This window comes from Medicago sativa, chromosome 4, assembly GCF_051527215.1.
Source record: "Medicago sativa cultivar Bolivia chromosome 4, Bolivia_mono, whole genome shotgun sequence".
In the NCBI taxonomy this organism is placed as follows: Eukaryota; Viridiplantae; Streptophyta; class Magnoliopsida; order Fabales; family Fabaceae; genus Medicago; species Medicago sativa.
Genome location: NC_140752.1, coordinates 72393049 through 72411158, shown reverse-complemented (window position 1 = coordinate 72411158; position 18110 = coordinate 72393049). Strand labels below are relative to the sequence as shown.

General features: G+C 33.7%; 2 protein-coding genes across 3 annotated transcripts; both read left to right on the top strand.

Moving 5' to 3' along the window:
* Positions 1 to 6909: 6909 nt before the first annotated feature.
* LOC146931579 (geraniol 8-hydroxylase-like) lies at positions 6910 to 10271 on the top strand. Its single transcript, XM_085703083.1, has 2 exons — positions 6910 to 7859; positions 9256 to 10271. The coding sequence occupies exons 1-2, from the start codon at positions 6966 to 6968 to the stop codon at positions 9859 to 9861; spliced, it is 1500 nt and encodes a 499-aa protein (XP_085559209.1). The 5' UTR covers positions 6910 to 6965; the 3' UTR covers positions 9862 to 10271.
* Positions 10272 to 13449: 3178 nt separating this feature from the next.
* Positions 13450 to 16524, top strand: LOC146931578 (heat stress transcription factor A-1e-like). 2 transcript variants are annotated; one of them, XM_085703082.1, is made up of 4 exons: positions 13450 to 13801; positions 13948 to 14236; positions 14502 to 15804; positions 16274 to 16524. In XM_085703082.1, exons 2-3 carry the CDS (start codon positions 14180 to 14182, stop codon positions 15768 to 15770), a joined length of 1326 nt encoding a protein of 441 aa, XP_085559208.1. In that variant the 5' UTR covers positions 13450 to 13801; positions 13948 to 14179; the 3' UTR covers positions 15771 to 15804; positions 16274 to 16524. The 2 variants fall into 2 exon arrangements, with proteins under 2 accessions (XP_085559208.1, XP_085559207.1); XM_085703081.1 differs by lacking the exon at positions 13948 to 14236.
* The last annotated feature ends 1586 nt before the right edge of the window (positions 16525 to 18110 follow it).

Here is an 18110-nt window from a genome sequence, read left to right as displayed (position 1 = left end):
TCGTATAAAATACGGTTTTGATAAAATACCTTCGAACCATTATCACCAACATGTGAATGAGCACTAGAGTGAGAATTCTTTCGAAGACGTTTGAATGGTTTAGATGGTGAGATGGTGGGAGAACCTTCAGAAGCTTCCACTTCGACTTCCTTTTCTTGGACAAGTGATATTTGTTCTTGTTTTCTTTTTCTTCTTCCTTCAGTATTGACTTTGGGAAGTGTTACTTTGGAAGCTTCGATCTGTTCTTTAGTTATCTCCACCTCGTCATCATCATCAGAGAGATCGACAGTTGCTTGTTCTTTTTTGTTCTTCGATCTAGAAGGTCTTTTCGATGAAGTTGTTTTCACTTTGGGTTCCTTTGATTTAGGAGGTTCCTTCAATGCAGCCTCAGATTTCTTCGATTCAACTTCTTTAGTTTGGGAAGCTTTCTTTTTCTTCTTGTCAGACTTGCTTTTTGAGGTGTTCTGGGTGCTGGCATCATCGAGCTTTGTTTCTCCTGGAGTTAAAGGCAAAGCTGAAATATGTGATTATACAGATAAGTACTATTTTTTCTAAAAATAGTATTAATATATTTTAGTAAAGGAAAAAATCATAGCCATGATACTGCGAGTTTCGATTCGAACTTGGGATAATTCATAGCCAAGTTCACCACTATATTGATATAAATTGCATTTAGCATAGGTTACTAAATTATTCTGTGGGATTTTGAAATTATAAAGTAACCATTTTGGGTATGGTGGCCTAAAGGCCAAAGCAAGATTACAAGATGGAAATTTTGCTAGTCTCATTTTCTTTTCTAAAACATAAAGATATTTATTGGGTGTTCCAGGGGGAAAAATTGTTTCTGGAATTTTTTCTCGAATTTTGTCTCTCAAGGTCTGAGCAGCATAATATACTGTCCTCCTTGGATGTAAAGGGTTATATGCTGTTTGATAATATCTTTGAAATTGCTGAATTTCTTTAATGTGCGTACCTCTAGTCTTCTTGTCTTTGTTCTGCAAAGTGTGAAAAGTACTGGTCAGTTGAGGCAGCAATTCATCAGGATTCCCTCGATTGGATTGGCGTATGTAATAATTTCGCCACCATCGAAAGAATGTTTCAGAGCATGCAAATGATGTTGAGAAATATGTAGGCTCGAACACAGTTGTTCTCTTGGCTTGAATTATGGATTTCCACACAGGTTCGATCAGAGGAATTTTCCATTCACTTATACTTTTGAACAAAGAGCTAGGTTTCGATTGAACCATACCAAACTGTCTAGCTACATGGTTAGGTTGGTAACCATATACTCCATAAGGGCTACCAGGTGTAAGTCTGCTAGATAGATAGGTAGGGGTCAAATAAGCTTCCCATATAGCATTGATTTCTGTTTTGTTGGCTGTTTTCGAAGTAGTGGGAAAATCCTCTTTGAACCAGTTAGGTCCATATTTCCTAGTGGTAAATGGTGCCATTATAGGGGTGAAAATGGGACAATCAAGCAAGGTTTTGTAAGCATTCTCAAAAAGTTGTTGCGAAGATTTGTTCCCATCAGGGTGAAACATAGCTAAGCCTATACCTTCAGTGGTCCTTTCTGAGTATGCTGATGTGTAAGAGGAAGGTAGGATCGAAGCAAGTTTTGATCCAAAAATGGCTAAAAGCCATAGTTGGAACAACCATATGGGTCCTGATACAACTAAATTCCCACCAGTTCGGGGATAATCTCTAAGATTATTAGTTGTATGGTTAAGGGTTTCATACAAAGAACCTAGAATCAGTTTGCTTAAACAGATATCTGTTCCTTCATGTAACTGATTAGCTAGACACATGAATTTCTTAGGGACTTGTACTGACCTTGAGCAAAAAACATGCATAGATAACCAGTAGGTCAAGAAAGCTACATGTTCATCTGCAGATACTTCAGCACATTTGGTATCATGGTTGTTAGCTATAAACAAACCATAGGCAGGGCTATCGAAATTTACTGAGTATTGAGAGGTGGTAACATCTGGATTAAAGGTGTATCCAGTTGGTTTTAAGCTAGTAAGGCCGGCCACATCTAAAAGGGTAGGAGTGAGCATTCCACATTTCAAGTGAAGGCTGTTGTTCGATGGGTTCCAAAAATGTAAAGCAGCAAATATCAATTCATTATGGTATTTTGGACCATATCGAGATATTTGGATGAGATCAAAAATCCCTTTCTCCTTCCAGAATTGTCCCTTTTGTTTTTGAACTTTGTCTAACCAAGCAATGTATTCTGGAGAAGGTTTTGGTTCAGTCCTAATTTTGGATTTTACAAAACTTAGGTCAAAAGGACCTTTTGTGAAAATTAAAGGAGGTTGAGTTTCAATACATGGAAAAAGAGAGTTAATTTCTGGAGTTTCAGGTTCTAGAGAAATGGGGCCTAAGAATGCATGTGGAGTATCAGTACAAGGGATGATTACCTGGGTTTTCCAGATAGCTTTTTCAGCTTCATTGATCTCTGGTTCGTTCACAAAAGCAGGAGCAGCATTGGCGATTTCTTCAGTGAAATCAATGGGTTCTTCGCGATTCACATGAGAAGTTCCTGCTGCGTTTGTCATTGTTTCAATGTTTTTGTGAGAAGTTGATGAATAGTGAAGATTTCGTGTTTAAAGATAGGAGTTGCAGAAAATTCGAAGTTTTTTCTTTGAGAGAATTTTGGCGGAGAAGAGGAACAGTGAAAGTGAAAATGAAATGGTGAAAAGTGAGAAGAGTAAAGGTGAGTTTGTTTCTATATGGACCTTTGATCATGACACATGTCAAGATCTTATTTTGACAGTTTTACCATTAAAAATGGCGTCTTTTCCAATATTAGAGAACGTGGCCCACTAACTAAGATTGTGGGGTCAGTATTTAAAGGAAATTTGAATTAGTTTTGAATTAAATACTGACATCATTCATTTCGATGGAGAATGTTAGTTATTTTTTCAAAAACGTCTTTTTCTTCTTCGGTGAAATCGAAAATGGCGTTTCTGGGGGGGCAATTTGTTAGCCAATATATTTTACTAGCTGTAATAAATGTGGTCAAAGTATAGTTGACCTAGATTTAAAGAAGATTCGAACAGAGTGTTGTATTGAAAGCAAATTTAGGTTCGAAGATGGTAGAAGACTTCGACAGAGCAGTTTTCGAAGGTGGTTATCAACAGTTATTCTTTAAGTCAGTTTGTATTTTAAGTTTGTTTTCAAATAAGCAAAACTGTCGACTTGTGGCAGTTGTAGTTTGAATTTCAAAGAAGTGTAGTTATTTCTAGACTTAGTATAAATAGTAGTTTTTCATAGGAAAAACGGGTCACAATTCCATCATACAAACTTACACTCAAAGTATCCGTATGGAAGCGAGAAACGAGTCACAAGTTGCAATGTATGAATCTGTGTACCAACTTTTGTTTAATCAATACAATTTACCTTTTTTTCTTTAAGTGTTCTTGCACTTTACTTTATTAAGTTCGATTGAGTTCAAGTGGATTGAATTCGATTGTTTTTATCATATTTCTTATATTTTCGACACCAGAGACACAGAATTTCTAACAACAAGAACAAACACAATATGTCCTAAGATTTACTGGTTGATCTTGCAAGTTACCATTTGTAAACCAGCGGTTGTTTACGAAAATCCAACGTAAACAACCTATAGTGCCTATTTGACATAAAAGTAAATCGAGACGAGATAGGGTTATTTCGCTTGGGGTTAGAGATAATCAACCAAGCGTAACAACTGCAATCTCTCAACCAAATAACGGATTCTGGCTTTTTAAACGATATTTTCACAATCACTCAACAACATTATTTATGTCTAAATAATGTCATGATTTCAATCGTTATTTATGTCTAAATAACTTCATGAGTTCATTCGGATCGTTTAATCGACGATTTCCCAATCTATTAAACGATCTAAAAGCATTAAGTTCTTGATTACAAAGTGATTATCAAAGATTAAATCCTATGTCTAGAATGAAAACTTAGATAGATTATTATTATAACCCTAGATCCAAAAGTATTTGTCAATAACATTTCAAATCTTAAATAAAGCTTTAAATGCAAGAATAATAACAATATGGAATAAAGAAGCTAGAACCATATATATTAAATGATCAAGAGTTTACATAATAGCTTGTTTGAATACCTCAAAACCCACAAGGGTAGATGTAGCTACATATGTCTATGCAAGCTTGGCAAAAGATGAAAGAAAGATGAAGATTTCATGCTAAGATTCATGATGTCTCAACAAATCTTGGTAAGAATCTACTCCTAACAACCTTGCTTTGTGTTTCTCTCTCTAGAATAACCCTAGTTCTCTCTCTTAAAACCAGAAAATGTAATAAAACAGTGATAGATTTGTGGAAAGAGAAGAGAAAACTATTTATATGGGCGACATTCGAGCTTGCTCGCTTAAGCGAGCTGAGGTCGCTTAAGCGAGAGGACTAAATAATTTTCTGTTGGCCAATGGGAGACTGCCACGTGCGGCCTTATCCACTGAAGTTGATGAACTTCGCTTAAGCGTGCGGGAAGCGAGCAGAAAGCGAGCCATTCTAGTGCCCTCTGGAAGTTGGTCGCTTAAGCGAGCTGGCCTTTTCTTCATGAGCGAACTATAAGCGTGCTTGTAAGCGAACTTTCTTTTGCTCTCGACGTTGCGCACGCTTAAGCGAGCGGAGGTCGCTTAAACGAGCAGCTAATCTTCAACAAGCGTGCAGTAAGCGTCCTGAGGAGTTGCTCTCTGGAACTTGCTCGCTTAAGCGAGCTGATGTTGCTTTAGCGTGCAAACTTTGGTTCATGAGCTTCTTTGTTGGTCCTTGCTTGTCATTTCCTGCATAAATTGGGTAGAATCAGGCATGTAAAGCATAAATGGTATAAATACAACAATTAGTAGCTTTTCCTTAGATAACTTGCAGAACAAGTCACTAAAATGCCTAGATTAACACATAAAATATGTTACTTTTGAGCACTTATCATAAGTGTAAATAATTTAATGAAATTTACAAAATTCACATTTTTAAATAACAAAGGTGAATTGTTTTTTTGTCCACCGAGAAGGATACGCACTTGTTAGTTTATATCTTCATGTATTTATGTGAGTGTAAATTAACAGTTCAACACACACCCACAAAGATAGAGAGAGAGACCATTTTCTGTGTAACTTATTTCTTTTTGTTGTCGAATTAGAGATTTAGTCGAGTCATCGATTGTTATTCCTTAAATATGATTCCTTTTGTTCAAAGCGATTAAATTAACTTGCCCACGTATGAAGAAGTCTCCTGCAAGGATGGCAAAAAAAAAGAGTAATGATATTTTGACATCCATTTGATGACAACTTTGTTGACAACCTTGTTTTTCTCACTTCTTATTGGTCAAAAACAATGGAGAGAGAAAAAGGAAGAGAGAGGATAATAACACCATGTGAGTATGAGAGAGAAAGTTGTCCAAAAGTTATCAAAAAGTGGTTGTCAAAATATCATTTCTCAAAAAAAAATGTACCTATATTTATAACAAAAATTTGACACGGACATGGGGCAATATAGCGTAACGCGGAATCACAAGTAAAATGAACACATATTCCAACCACATGTTAGTTCATGGGATACATAAGTGAGGTAACGATATCCTTACTTGTGTGTATCCATACTCGTTGATAAATTAGTAAAATTATTAGAATATCATATTATTTAAACATAAAACTTCACTACATAAATGAAATTGTGCCCTAATTTCTTCTTTTTTACAAGAATTCTAACCTAATTTATTAATTTATGTTTACTGTTTGATTAATAATTTTGTTGTCAAAGTAAGATTGGAATCTATTAATATGTTTATGTGATGATACTCTTTTGTGTTGTCAAAAAAAGGAAGACATTATTTTATGTAATTACAACAAATTATTATTTTTTTTTAAAAAAGGACATTTGCTGTGGATATTTGCAAATTCCATAAAATGTGTTAAATATGCGTCTAGTGATATGGGGTGGGCCCATGTATTATTTTTATCCAACGAAGCGAACAACGGATAACTACTGTGTGTGACGCTCGATAGCCATTTCCATTTGTTTGTAGTCCATTGATATTTGTTTGATCAAGCTAGTATTTTAATTTTATAAAAAAAATATTGCAATGAAATATCATCCAACCTTGATCGAATGATCGTCAGTGGCGGAGCCCTCACGGGCTGGGGAGCATCACGATCCACTCAGAAGAAAAAAAATTATAGATCCATTTTATGAGATTTTAAACAATTTTGCTATGGTGGGATTTTTCGTCACGCTTATCGTTGATTGGTTAGCCGGGATGTATAAACCTTCCAATATGTGGGGGTTTGAAACCTCTTTTATATTGTCTTGTTAACTAAAAATTTCTCCAACTTAATACTTGTACTATCTCTTTTATATTGTCCTGTTAACTAAAAATTTCTCCAACTTAATAGTTGTACTATAAAAGAAGTATCATAATTTATAACAGTCGTAAAATATGTAATTCATTTTTTGACAATCTAGAGACAACGAAAATATACAAAGTATTAGTACGAAAATTAGTGCGAGCAAAAAATTATTAAAAGAATTAAAATAACTTTGTATAAAGCGTTGTCCATAAAGTTGTTCAAATATGGTTGTCAAAACATGCTTTCTTAACTAAAGTCGGATGGAGTACAATGGTAAGTTATTATTAAGCTTCAAATTCAAATTATTCCAAATCAAAACCACAAAGTAGCGGTTCCCGTGAGATTATCTATGTTGTTAGGAACATTGCACTAAAATCTAAAAATTGCACAATACCAAATACTATTGAATTTTTTTTTTTTTTAGGTCTCTTCTTTTATGAAAATTGCTCAAATAGGATTTTGAATTTTTTATCATAACCAAACTGCATGTGACAACTACAGAAACATAATGTTCTCGAGCATTAGACGAGGGCATACACGCTGGTTATAATAAATAGGCATTAGACGGGCATGTGAAAAACTGCATCTCTAAATTTCAAATATGGAATACTTGCTAAGTTTCATGCTCCTCCTTTCTCTATTGGTATTGACTTTCTATTTTCTGCTTTCAAGAGCAAAACTCACAAACAATTCAAACATCAAGCTCCCACCAGGACCTACTTCTCTTCCTTTCATAGGAAACCTCCTTCAATTAGGAGAAAAGCCTCACAAATCCGTAGCCAAATTAGCTGAAATTTATGGCCCAATCATGAGTCTAAAGCTAGGTCAAATAACCACCATAGTTGTCTCTTCACCTAACATGGCCAAAGAAATACTTCAAACCCATGATCAATTCTTATCAAATAGAGTCATTTCCAATGCTGTGCAGGTTCATGACCACCACAAATATAGCATGACATTCTTACCCGTTTCACCTCGTTGGAGGGACTTGAGAAAAATCTGCAATAACCAACTATTCTCTAACAAGACTCTTGATGAGAGTAAGGGGATTAGGAGTCAGAAACTGCAAGAATTGGTCAATGATATTAATCAAAGTAGTCTTATTAATGAAGCTGTTGATATTGGAAATATGGCTTTTAAGACATCAATTAATTTGTTGTCAAACACTATTTTCTCTTTAGATTTGGTTGACTCTTCTGGTTCAGTTGATGAATTCAAGGAGCTAGTTGTGAATATAATGGAAGAAAGTGGAAAACCAAACATTGCTGATTTTTTTCCTGCACTTAGGATGTTTGACCCACAAGGTATTAAAGGTCGCACCTCTGTTTGTGCTGGCAAAATCCTTGATATCTTCGAACGTTTGGTTGATCAACGGTTGAAGTTGAGGAAAGTAAAAGATTTTGACACAAATAATGACATGCTAAATACCTTTCTAAACATTGATCAAGCCAACACCCAAGTGATGAACAAAAACCAAATCCAACATTTATCTCTGGTACTTTCTTGTCTTTTTCCAGTTAAACTAGTTAAATAGTATATGTATATGCTGTGTTTGTCCTTTGTTATTTTGATTTTTTTTTAGTAAATTACATATCCTCTCATTTCAAAGAATCTTCACTTCCTTATCTCGTATGTTAAAATATACACTTTACACTCAATAATTTTTGTTTTTTCAATTTCTAATAATCTAGAAAAAAATCTAACAGACTTCGAAGAAAAATAATATTGCGGGTCCATTTTAACATAATCAAAATTTGAAAACATATTTTTCTCTTTTTTTATTCATAATTTCATTAACATGTTGTTTTAAACCCAAATATAAAATATGAGACAACCCAAAATAAAATTAAAATATGTGAAAAATTACTAAAGTCGATTAAGTATGGTTATTTAAAAGTGAATTTTATACTCCAGGTTATAAAATTAATAACAAAATGTTTAAATTTAATTATCATTGACATTTAAATTATAAAAAAATTAATTTAGTATTCTTAAATGGTGGAGGGTGTTATAAAAATATATTATAAAAAATATTTATTTATTTATGTTAAAATAGATTAAAGTGTAGTGCATATTTAATTATTATGGGAGGGTGTCCAAAATTTAATTATCATTGACCTTTAACCCAAAATAATTTGAATACATGGTGTTATAAAAATATATTATAAAAATATTTATTTATTTATTTATGTTAAAATAGATTAAAGTGTAGTGCATATTTAATCACGATGGGAGGGTGTCCAAAATTTAATTATCATTGACCTTTAACCCAAAATAATTTGAATACATGGTGTTATAAAAATATATTATAAAAATATTTATTTATGTTAAAATAGATTAAAGTGTAGTGCATATTTAATTACTATGGGAGGGTGTCCAAAATTTAATTATCATTGACCTTTAACCCAAAATAATTTGAATACACATTATAGTAAATATTATAAAAATATTTATTTATGTTAAAATAGATTAAAGTGTAGTGCATATTTAATTATTATGAGAGGGTGTTGTAAATCAATCATCTCATAGATGAGGAGAGTATAAATTTTACTTTTCAAGGGACGGATGTGTATATTTTATCATAAAAGGGGGAAAAAAATGTAATTTAAGCTTCTTTTAAGGGAGAATAGTGCAATTTACTTTTATTTTTTTAACTAATTCATTTAGAAGCGGGTTACTTATTTATTTGATTAAAAAAAAGATCTACATCGTGCACATTCAATGCTTTGGTGCCACTTGCCAACGTTATATTCATTAAATGATATGAAAACATATCATCGATTCAGATGTATATGTAAAATATTTGTATTTTTATACTAACATTACATATAAATGTCGTCGATTTTGATAGCGTATGATGATTGAGTGAATGAGTGTTTTTAATTTATCAGACTTTCTTTGTTGCGGGTACCGATACAATTTCATCTACGCTAGAATGGGCAATGGCAGAATTGCTAAAAAATGAAAAGATTATGTCAAAAGCAAAACAAGAGCTGGAACAAATAATTGGCAAAGGAAAAACTTTAGATGAATCTGATATTGCTAAGCTTCCTTATTTACAAGCAGTAATAAAAGAGACATTCCGATTGCACCCTCCAGTTCCATTCTTAATCCCTCGAAAAGCCAATGCAAATGTGGAGATTTGTGGATACACAATCCCAAAAGATGCACAAGTGTGGGTCAATGTGTGGGCTATTGCTAGAAATTCTAGTGTTTGGGAAAATGCAAATTTGTTTTCACCTGAGAGATTCTTAAGATCGGAAATTGATGTTAAAGGTCACAATTTTGAGCTTACACCATTTGGTGCTGGGAGGCGAATTTGTCCTGGTTTAACGTTAGCGATGAGGATGTTGCATTTGATGTTGGGTTCATTAATCAATTGTTTTAACTGGAAATTGGAAGATGGAATCAAAATAGAAGATATCAACATGGAGGACAAGTTTGGAATAGCATTAGCAAAGGCTCAGCCGGTAAGAGTCATTCCAAAAAAAATATAGGCTTAATAGCAGTTTTCGCCCCCTAACTTTAACGAAGTTGCGATTTTGGCCCCCTAAGAAAAAAAAACTACAAAACAGCGCCCCTAAGTTTTGCAACTGTAGCAGTTTTGGCCCCCCAAGGCCAGGTGCCACGTTAGCATAGACCGAGTCAAAATTGGCCTTGGGGGCCAAAACTGCCACATGTGCAAAACTTAGGGCGCGGTTTTGTAGTTTTTTTTCCTTAGGGGGCCAAAATCACAATTTTGGAAAAGTTAGGGGGCTAAAACTGCTATTAAGCTAAAAATATACAACTAGGGGTATTTGAAATTTATTTTATCCCATGACATAAGTATTTGTAATAGTGTTTGAATATGTTTATAGAAATACTCATTTCATGTTAATTTGTAATAAAAATAATTATGTCATGTTCATCTTATGTCAATAAATTCTCTAAAATATTTAGTGAATGCAACAACTCTTTAGTTGAATGTTAAAAATAGTTTATTATTCTCTAAAATAAAATTTGTTCACGTTGATCTCAATTCTGCTCGTTATAGAATATATAATATACTAGCGGTTGAATGCCTCTTAGCTAAAATATATATATGTATATAGTGGCTGAGAATGTATATAGATAGTCATAGTAATTGACTGACATAAAAGGAAGAATTAGAACGGTCTTGACAATTTGAGAAATAAATGGAGAGACTAACGTAAAAGAAAAGCAACTTAATGGGAACAAAAAAACGAGAGTACTTAGTTGACCAAAAGCTTACAATGTTGGGAGCAAGCAGGTTTGACAGTGGCAGTTTTGTGCAATTGTGAGAGTTGCAAAGATGAATGAACATGGTTTGTATTCTGCGCAAAATGAATGAAAAAACAAGACATTGAGAGAATGATTATACTCCCCTAGGATCGGATAGCACTGTGACATTCTGGTTGGTGATATTGGTGACATTGACCAACCACAGTATCACAAATGTACAAAAAATCGAAGAAAAAAAAACTTATGAAAGAGAAAGAAGAAAGTCACTTATAACATTGTGGTTGACCAATATCACCAATGTCATCAGGAAAGTAGCTCATTTGCTTTTCTAGATATCTATAGTTTTATATAAAGGGTCTTGTTAACAAGTGCCTTAAGAGCATCTCCAATTGGGGGTCCTTATTTAACAAGGACCACTCCCCGTTAAGGACCCTCCATTGGAGGAAGAAAAAATGAGTCCCCGTTAAGGAACGAGCAACTATATAAGGACCCTCTATCTCCTAGGTAACTAACGGGTCCCACGTTTTAAAAAGTAATAAAATGTGTACTACATGGTCCCACTTGCATAAAGGAGTAATAAAATGTGTATTACTTGGTCCCACTTGTAAAAAGGAGTAATAGGTAAATTATTTTTGTTTAATGATGTAAAGATAGTGAGACATATTTAAGTATTTTTCATTGGAGTCCTTATTAGTGTATTGCCATTGGAGTCATTGAGTCCTTAATAGGTACTTTTATTAAAAAATTATAAATAAGTGATGTGTCACGTGAGGTCCATTTAAGGAGTCCTTGTTAAGGAACTACCATTGTGGATGCTCTAAGAGCTTTGTTTAAGGAATCCATAAATATAAATATTCTCTTGAAAATATAAGTCAAACATATGAAAAAGTAACAATCACACATGTTTCTATGCAAAAGTTACTACTATTAATGACTTAAACAATGCCCCAAGGACACTTGTTAACATTTCTCTTATATAAAAATACGAAATTATGGTGTAAATTTGTTTTTTTTAGGTAAAGTAAATTATTTTTCTTATAATTGTATCCTTCGCTTAAACATATTTTAAATATTTTATCATTAGTTTTCAATCAAATAACTTAATTTTATAAATAAAAATGAAAACAAAGACACATTAATAATTGAACTTTACCATGTGTATATTTTTTCTTTGTTTTGGTAAAAGCCGTGTGTATATATAACTTCTATACAAAGTATACATAATACATGTTTTAAGGTGATTTTTTTCTTATATTTTTACCCTTCATTTAAACTATTTATTTATTATTATTTTTTAATATTATTTGAATAAGTACTTAAAAAAATTAATAGTTAAATTTCATGTAAATAGGAATTATCCACTATAAAAAGAACTTATTAAAATATATTTTTTTAAAAAAACTTATTACTTTATTCGTTTATTTATAAGTGTCGTTTGAATCCGAATTTAACGTTCATATTTTACTGTTATTTTGATAATTTTAAATTTACAATTTGTCATTTATACTCTATCAATTACTCGTACTCTTGTTTAATAAGACAATTGAACACCTTTTTTTTTTCTTCTGGTGGTCAAGGCTTGAACCTCGAACCTTGCGAATATTATGCATTGTCCCTACCAACCGAGTTAAGCTCACGAGGACCAACAATTGAACACCTAAAAACACATTTAATGATGTTAAAAATAGAAATTTTGTTTAAATAAAAAAAATTTACACATAAAAAAAATTAAATACACGTCTTTTAAGACAAAATTATTAGTATATCAAATTCCATAAAATATACCATACTTTTTTTTTTTGAAAAGTAAAATATACCGTACTAAATTGAGGATTTATTTGTCCTCGTGAACTTAGCTCAGTTGGTATGGACAATGCATAAAAATATGCAAGGTCCGGGGTTCAAACCCCGGCCACCACAAAAAAAAATTGAGGATTTATTTGCTTTTTATTTATTATTCTACCAAAAAAGGAAAAAAAAAATTCTTCTCGGTTCCCCTATTCTTAGGGTTGCAAGGGCTTCGGAAAAAACCGATGAAACCGAAAATTAAAACTGAACCAAACCGAAAAAATATCCGACTTTGTTTGGTTCGGTTCAAAATCGAACTGAACCAACTTAAACCGATCTAGTTTGGTTCGGTTCTCGATTTTTAATTGAGATCCAATGACCCGAACTGATGTTAACCTTACTCCCCATTTTAGTAATATTATCCCTCCTCACACACACATACACTTATGATTAAGCTCAAAATTAAAGGTCCTCGTGAGCTTAGCTCAGTTGGTAGGGACAATACATAATATATGCAATGTCGGGGGTTCGAACCCCGGCCACCACAAAAAAAAACAAACTCAAAATTAAAGTCAAACATAAATACTCCTTAATTCATTCACTTTCTCCCATCATCATCTTATTTCATCACTCACACTCTATTTCGTTTCTAGTAAAATATAACATTAGCCGCTAGTCACACGTAACCCATCGTCCCTCATCGCCACTGGGATCGTCCATCCCTTGTTAGCTTTTTCATGTTAGTTATACAAAGTAGTTTGAAAAATAGAGAACATGGAAAACAAAACTCTGTGAAATATTTGAGTACGCTTTATGCATGAAATACAAACCGAACCAAACCGACTTGTTTGGTTCGGTTTCTTTTTTAAAAAACAATAAAAACTAAACCAAACCGAACTGATGAATATTTCATTGGTTCGGACATTTTTTTTTACCAAAAATCGATCCAAACCGAACCATTACACCCCAACCTATTCTTGAATTATTGAAGGCATGGGAGTACACCGAATCGAAATCCCTAAACAGTAAAACCCAGTCTTCAAATTAAACACTTTATTGAAGTCATTGGTGTCTATCTATATATCCTTCACTTCACCATCACTGTTCTTTCCCTCAAACTTTCTTTCTTACCTTCCCTCTTCTTCATCTTCATCATCAATTCAGCAATCATCAGAGAGTAAAGGATCGCGAATTATGACAGCTGGGATCGCGAATTATGTATTACCACCGTTCCTAAGCAAAACCTACGATATGGTTGATGACTCTTCAACCGAATCGATCGTTTCATGGGGTAAAAACGACAACACCTTCGTCGTTTTCAATTCCACCGATTTCTCCAAACACATCTTGCCTAAATATTTCAAACACAACAACTTCTCCAGCTTCGTCAGACAATTGAACACCTACGTATGTTCTTACTTTACCTTTTCAGATTTTCTTAATTAGGGTTTTACAGTAATTCATTTTTGTTCAGATCATATTAACTTATGGACGAAGATTTTATTAGGTTTTGTAATTGATAGAATTTATCTATTTATTCATAAATTGCTCAGTGATTATAATTGTGAACGCGCTTAATTGTAATTTGGTGATTGGAGAGGGAGCTGTGGTTGTAATTAGAGAAGTTACATTCGGGATGCATTTCGGATTGTAAATGCAAAGATACAGTTAGCTACCTGCTAGTGTTACTGTTACTGTGGTGCTGCCATGCTTCCGCTCGGTGTACCGATGAATATTTTCTAAGAATTGGATGTAGGTAACATTTCCAAGAGTTTCGTGGAAGGAATGTTTCAAACCAGCCACTTTTTGCAGTTTGCAAATGTTAGAACTGAATTCTACACGGTAAGTAGAATAGTGACTGCAATTAAGTAGTAATAGGATTTTAGGTTATGGTTAAGATAGGTACCCTATTGGGGATTCATTAGTTAGTTAGTTAGTTATCAAAGTCAAGATACTTGTCCTGGTGCTCTGGTGCTGAATTTACCTCTCCTTCTTGCTTTTTTAATAACATACATTTAATAATGCTGGACTATTTGTATATTGTATACTTTTAATCATGCTGGAGTATTTACTCATCATATCAACTATCTTTTTTATTCACAAGCAGGGTTTTAGAAAGGTTGACCCCGACCGCTGGGAATTCGCTCATGAAGGATTTTTAAGGGGTCAAAAACATTTGTTAAAGAATATCAATAGGCGGAAATCTACTCATGCAAATGGTAATAATCAGCAGCTATCTAAGCCGCAGAACCCACCTGTTGGGTCATGTGTGGAAGTGGGTAAGTTTGGGCTTGATGAAGAGGTTGAAAGACTGAAAAGGGACAAGAATGTTCTTATGCAAGAACTTGTTAAGTTAAGACAGCAACAACAATCGACTGATAACCAATTGGTAAATGTTGGGCAACGTGTGCAAGTGATGGAGCAGCGTCAGCAACAGATGATGTCGTTCCTAGCAAAGGCCATGAATAGTCCGGGCTTCATGGCTCAATTTTCACAGCAGCAGAATGAAAGTAATAGACATGTTACCGCTGGTAAAAAGAGGCGGCTCCAGGGGCAGGATGAAGATAGTTTAGCCACCAAGAATCCACATAATCCTCTTGATGGACGTGTTGTTAAGTACCAGCCTTCTATTAATGAGGCTGCAAAAACATTATTTAACCAGATGTTGCAAATGAACAGTTCTGCAAGGGTGGATTCCTCCATCAAGAACCTTGATGCATTCCTTATTGATGATGTTCCTTCAGCCATTCCATTAGATAGCAGTAGTTCATCCACCCAAGTTTCTGGTGTAACACTTTCTGAGGTTCCACCTATTTCTGGGCAGTCATGTATGGCAGTAGAATCTCAATTTCCTGTAAGTTGTATGACCAATAGCATGTCTGAGGTACAATCTTCACCTGCTGTGTTGACTGATTGTGTCAAAACCGCTGAATTTCCAGAATTTACAACAGCACACCAAGACAATATTTTGGATTTTGGTGAAGTTCAAGGACTGGCTACAGAAAGCAGCTTCATGAATCCTGATCAAAATTTTGTGGGGTCTGTCGGTGAGAATGATGATGAATTGGATGTGATATCAGCTGTTTTGGATGGGACACGGTCTTTGGAAGCTGATGCTTTTTCTTCTGATGCGAATGAAAATTCCAAGCTTCCAGGAATCAACGATGAATTCTGGGAACAATTTTTTAGGCCAAGCCCACTTACTGGAGACACAGACGAAGTTAAAGGTAGTTCTCTAGGATATGGTTTGACTAAAGACCAGGAATTGTCATTAGCAAAGAAGATTCAACAAGAAAAGATGGATAAGATACAGCACATGGACCATCTTACTCAACAGATGGAACTTCTTGCATCGGATTCAACATTGTGCATATAATATACTTATATATATATGTTTTTTGCAACTGAAGGTAAATATACAATTTTCATGCATGCCGTGCTGGTAACTAGAGTAATATTATTTGTCATTAGCATGCTCCGTTATTGTCTTGCCTTCTTCAATATGATGCCTAACTGCTGTAAAAATAGGGAAAAAGATATAGCTTACATGACTGTATATTTTTTTTTTTTTTTTTGATGAGTACATGAATGTCTATATAAAAAAATAACATGTGATCTTGTTCCTAATCCTAGATGTATATTATTAATACTGATGTATTTTTCAATATTCCTTTAAGGTATGTATTATAAATGTACAAAAAAAAAAAAAAAGATTATATGCTTTCTTCACCATTTCTCAAGATTCCTTACATGCTTTGTATACATATTGGTGAGGTTTGGAATCCCTTGAAAAGGGTTCTTTGGGAAGAAGAGGATTGGAAGTCGGCTTGAGTATTTTGTATATAATTTTCCAATATTATTTGTTCATGATTCCTGCAGAGGTTGATGTCCTTTGCTAATGGAACGACAAAGCCGTGCTTCCTACTTCTACAAAAACACCTGATAGATATCACACCAAAGAAATTGTCCCCCACCCCGTTTCATGTTGTACTCTATTTGGGGGCCAAAAGATCGAATGCAGTTTTATTTCAATTTCATATTTCCTTATATTTTGAATTTTGACAACTCTGTGTGCTCTTCCTGACCATGGTTATGATCATAATGATGAACTTTGTAAATTCTTTCCTTTACTCTTCTCCTCCTACAGTCTATCTCCTCTGTGTGGTATTATCAGCAGAGTGTTCTCTATAATTGCATTTTTTTTGCGTTGTTTCATTCAGCATTATTTACCTATGAAACACTAACAGACGCTTGACACAAACCGGACATGTCGACAGTGGTAGTGATTTAAGAAAATGAAATAATTGAATGTTTACATGCGTTGTGTCGGTTGATACACTTTTGATACATGGGTTCTGCGTTTCTTTGGTGGAGATTCTTCTACCTTTATTGGTTTCGATAGAATTTTCACCAGCTTAACTTGGAAAGTGTTGCGTATTTCCAAAATCGGTTGGTGAATTTGTAGCATGGCAAAATGGATCCCTGCAGTGATGCACACGGTATGATGTCCATCAGATATCATGCTTGGGGAATATGGCAATTTCCTCAGTTCTTAGATACTCAACTCTATAATAGTCTGTCTTCTAGCATTCCAATTGACATTTTCTGTAGAAGATATGTGACTTGTCCGCACTGACCTTTTGACTAGAACTCGCACATAAAAAATCTTGTTTAAATTATGAGATTTTCTTTTTCCACCATCCAAGTTTCTCGCGTGCCCTCCGAATTTTCAATTTTGTCCATCCAAACTTTGCTAACACAGAAACTGAAACAAAATTGTGACAACACAATACTTTTGGCTAATTGATATTGAATTGCTTTCAACATGTTTCAAAAGAACTATAAGCAAATAAACACAAGTGTCCTAATAAGATGTTTTAAAAAGAAATTTTATCTTTCTTCAAAAAAAAAAAATTATCTTGGAAATTGTATATTCAACACATTGTAATTTTATTATTTCAACAAACAGATTTTTTTCTACAAAAAACTTAACAATTATTTTTTCTTTTAATCCTTAACAAATGTCCTAACATAAATTACAAATATAAACATAATGAATACAAGTATTACAAAGTGAAACTCAAACATAATATCCAAATTTAACAACACATAGACACAATTGTTGGGTAGCATGGCCACCCCTAGTACTACCCCCTCCTCCGACTAATAATTTTTAAAAAAACATTCATTGAAAAATATAGTTGTTACTAAGTTGTTGGGCAGTGGCCGGATCCACCCATCTTCTTCCCTCCTTGCTCCATTTCTTCTCACAAAAGAAGTTTGTAACAATTATTCCCCAAAATTCACTAAGTATAAACATGTAAAAAGCATAGCATGGTCACAGAGATGTCTGGGTCGGATGGATTTCCATTGTTTCAAGGTTATTTTCTTGTTTTTGTCCTTTCATGCCCTTTGCACAAATCTTTTACTAAAATCGACTATAATAGATTTAAAATAGCTACTTTAACTTTGAAATAACTCTAAATGGACTAAAAACTCTATATGGTTTACTGTCATAAGTAATTTCATAAGTACTTCTTTTATCCTTAATTGTAAGAAAAAAACAATCGACCGAAAATGATGTATTTGGTCCAAAATTTATTTGAAACCAAATACATCAGTTTTCTTTAACAAACTAATGCTTATAAATAAGGACAGATGAGTATGACTTTAGAATTACAAAATTAAGACACAGTAATTAACCTTTTTTTTACGC

Excerpts from the sequence above, each read along its gene's own strand:
- LOC146931579 (XM_085703083.1), top strand. The coding sequence starts at position 6,966 with ATGGAATACTTGCTAAGTTTCATGCTCCTCCTTTCTCTATTGGTATTG. Across the intron at positions 7,860-9,255 it reads AAATCCAACATTTATCTCTG|ACTTTCTTTGTTGCGGGTAC; the intron begins GTACTTTCTTGT and ends TTAATTTATCAG.
- LOC146931578 (XM_085703081.1), top strand. The coding sequence starts at position 13,589 with ATGACAGCTGGGATCGCGAATTATGTATTACCACCGTTCCTAAGCAAA. Across the intron at positions 13,802-14,501 it reads TCAGACAATTGAACACCTAC|GGTTTTAGAAAGGTTGACCC; the intron begins GTATGTTCTTAC and ends ATTCACAAGCAG.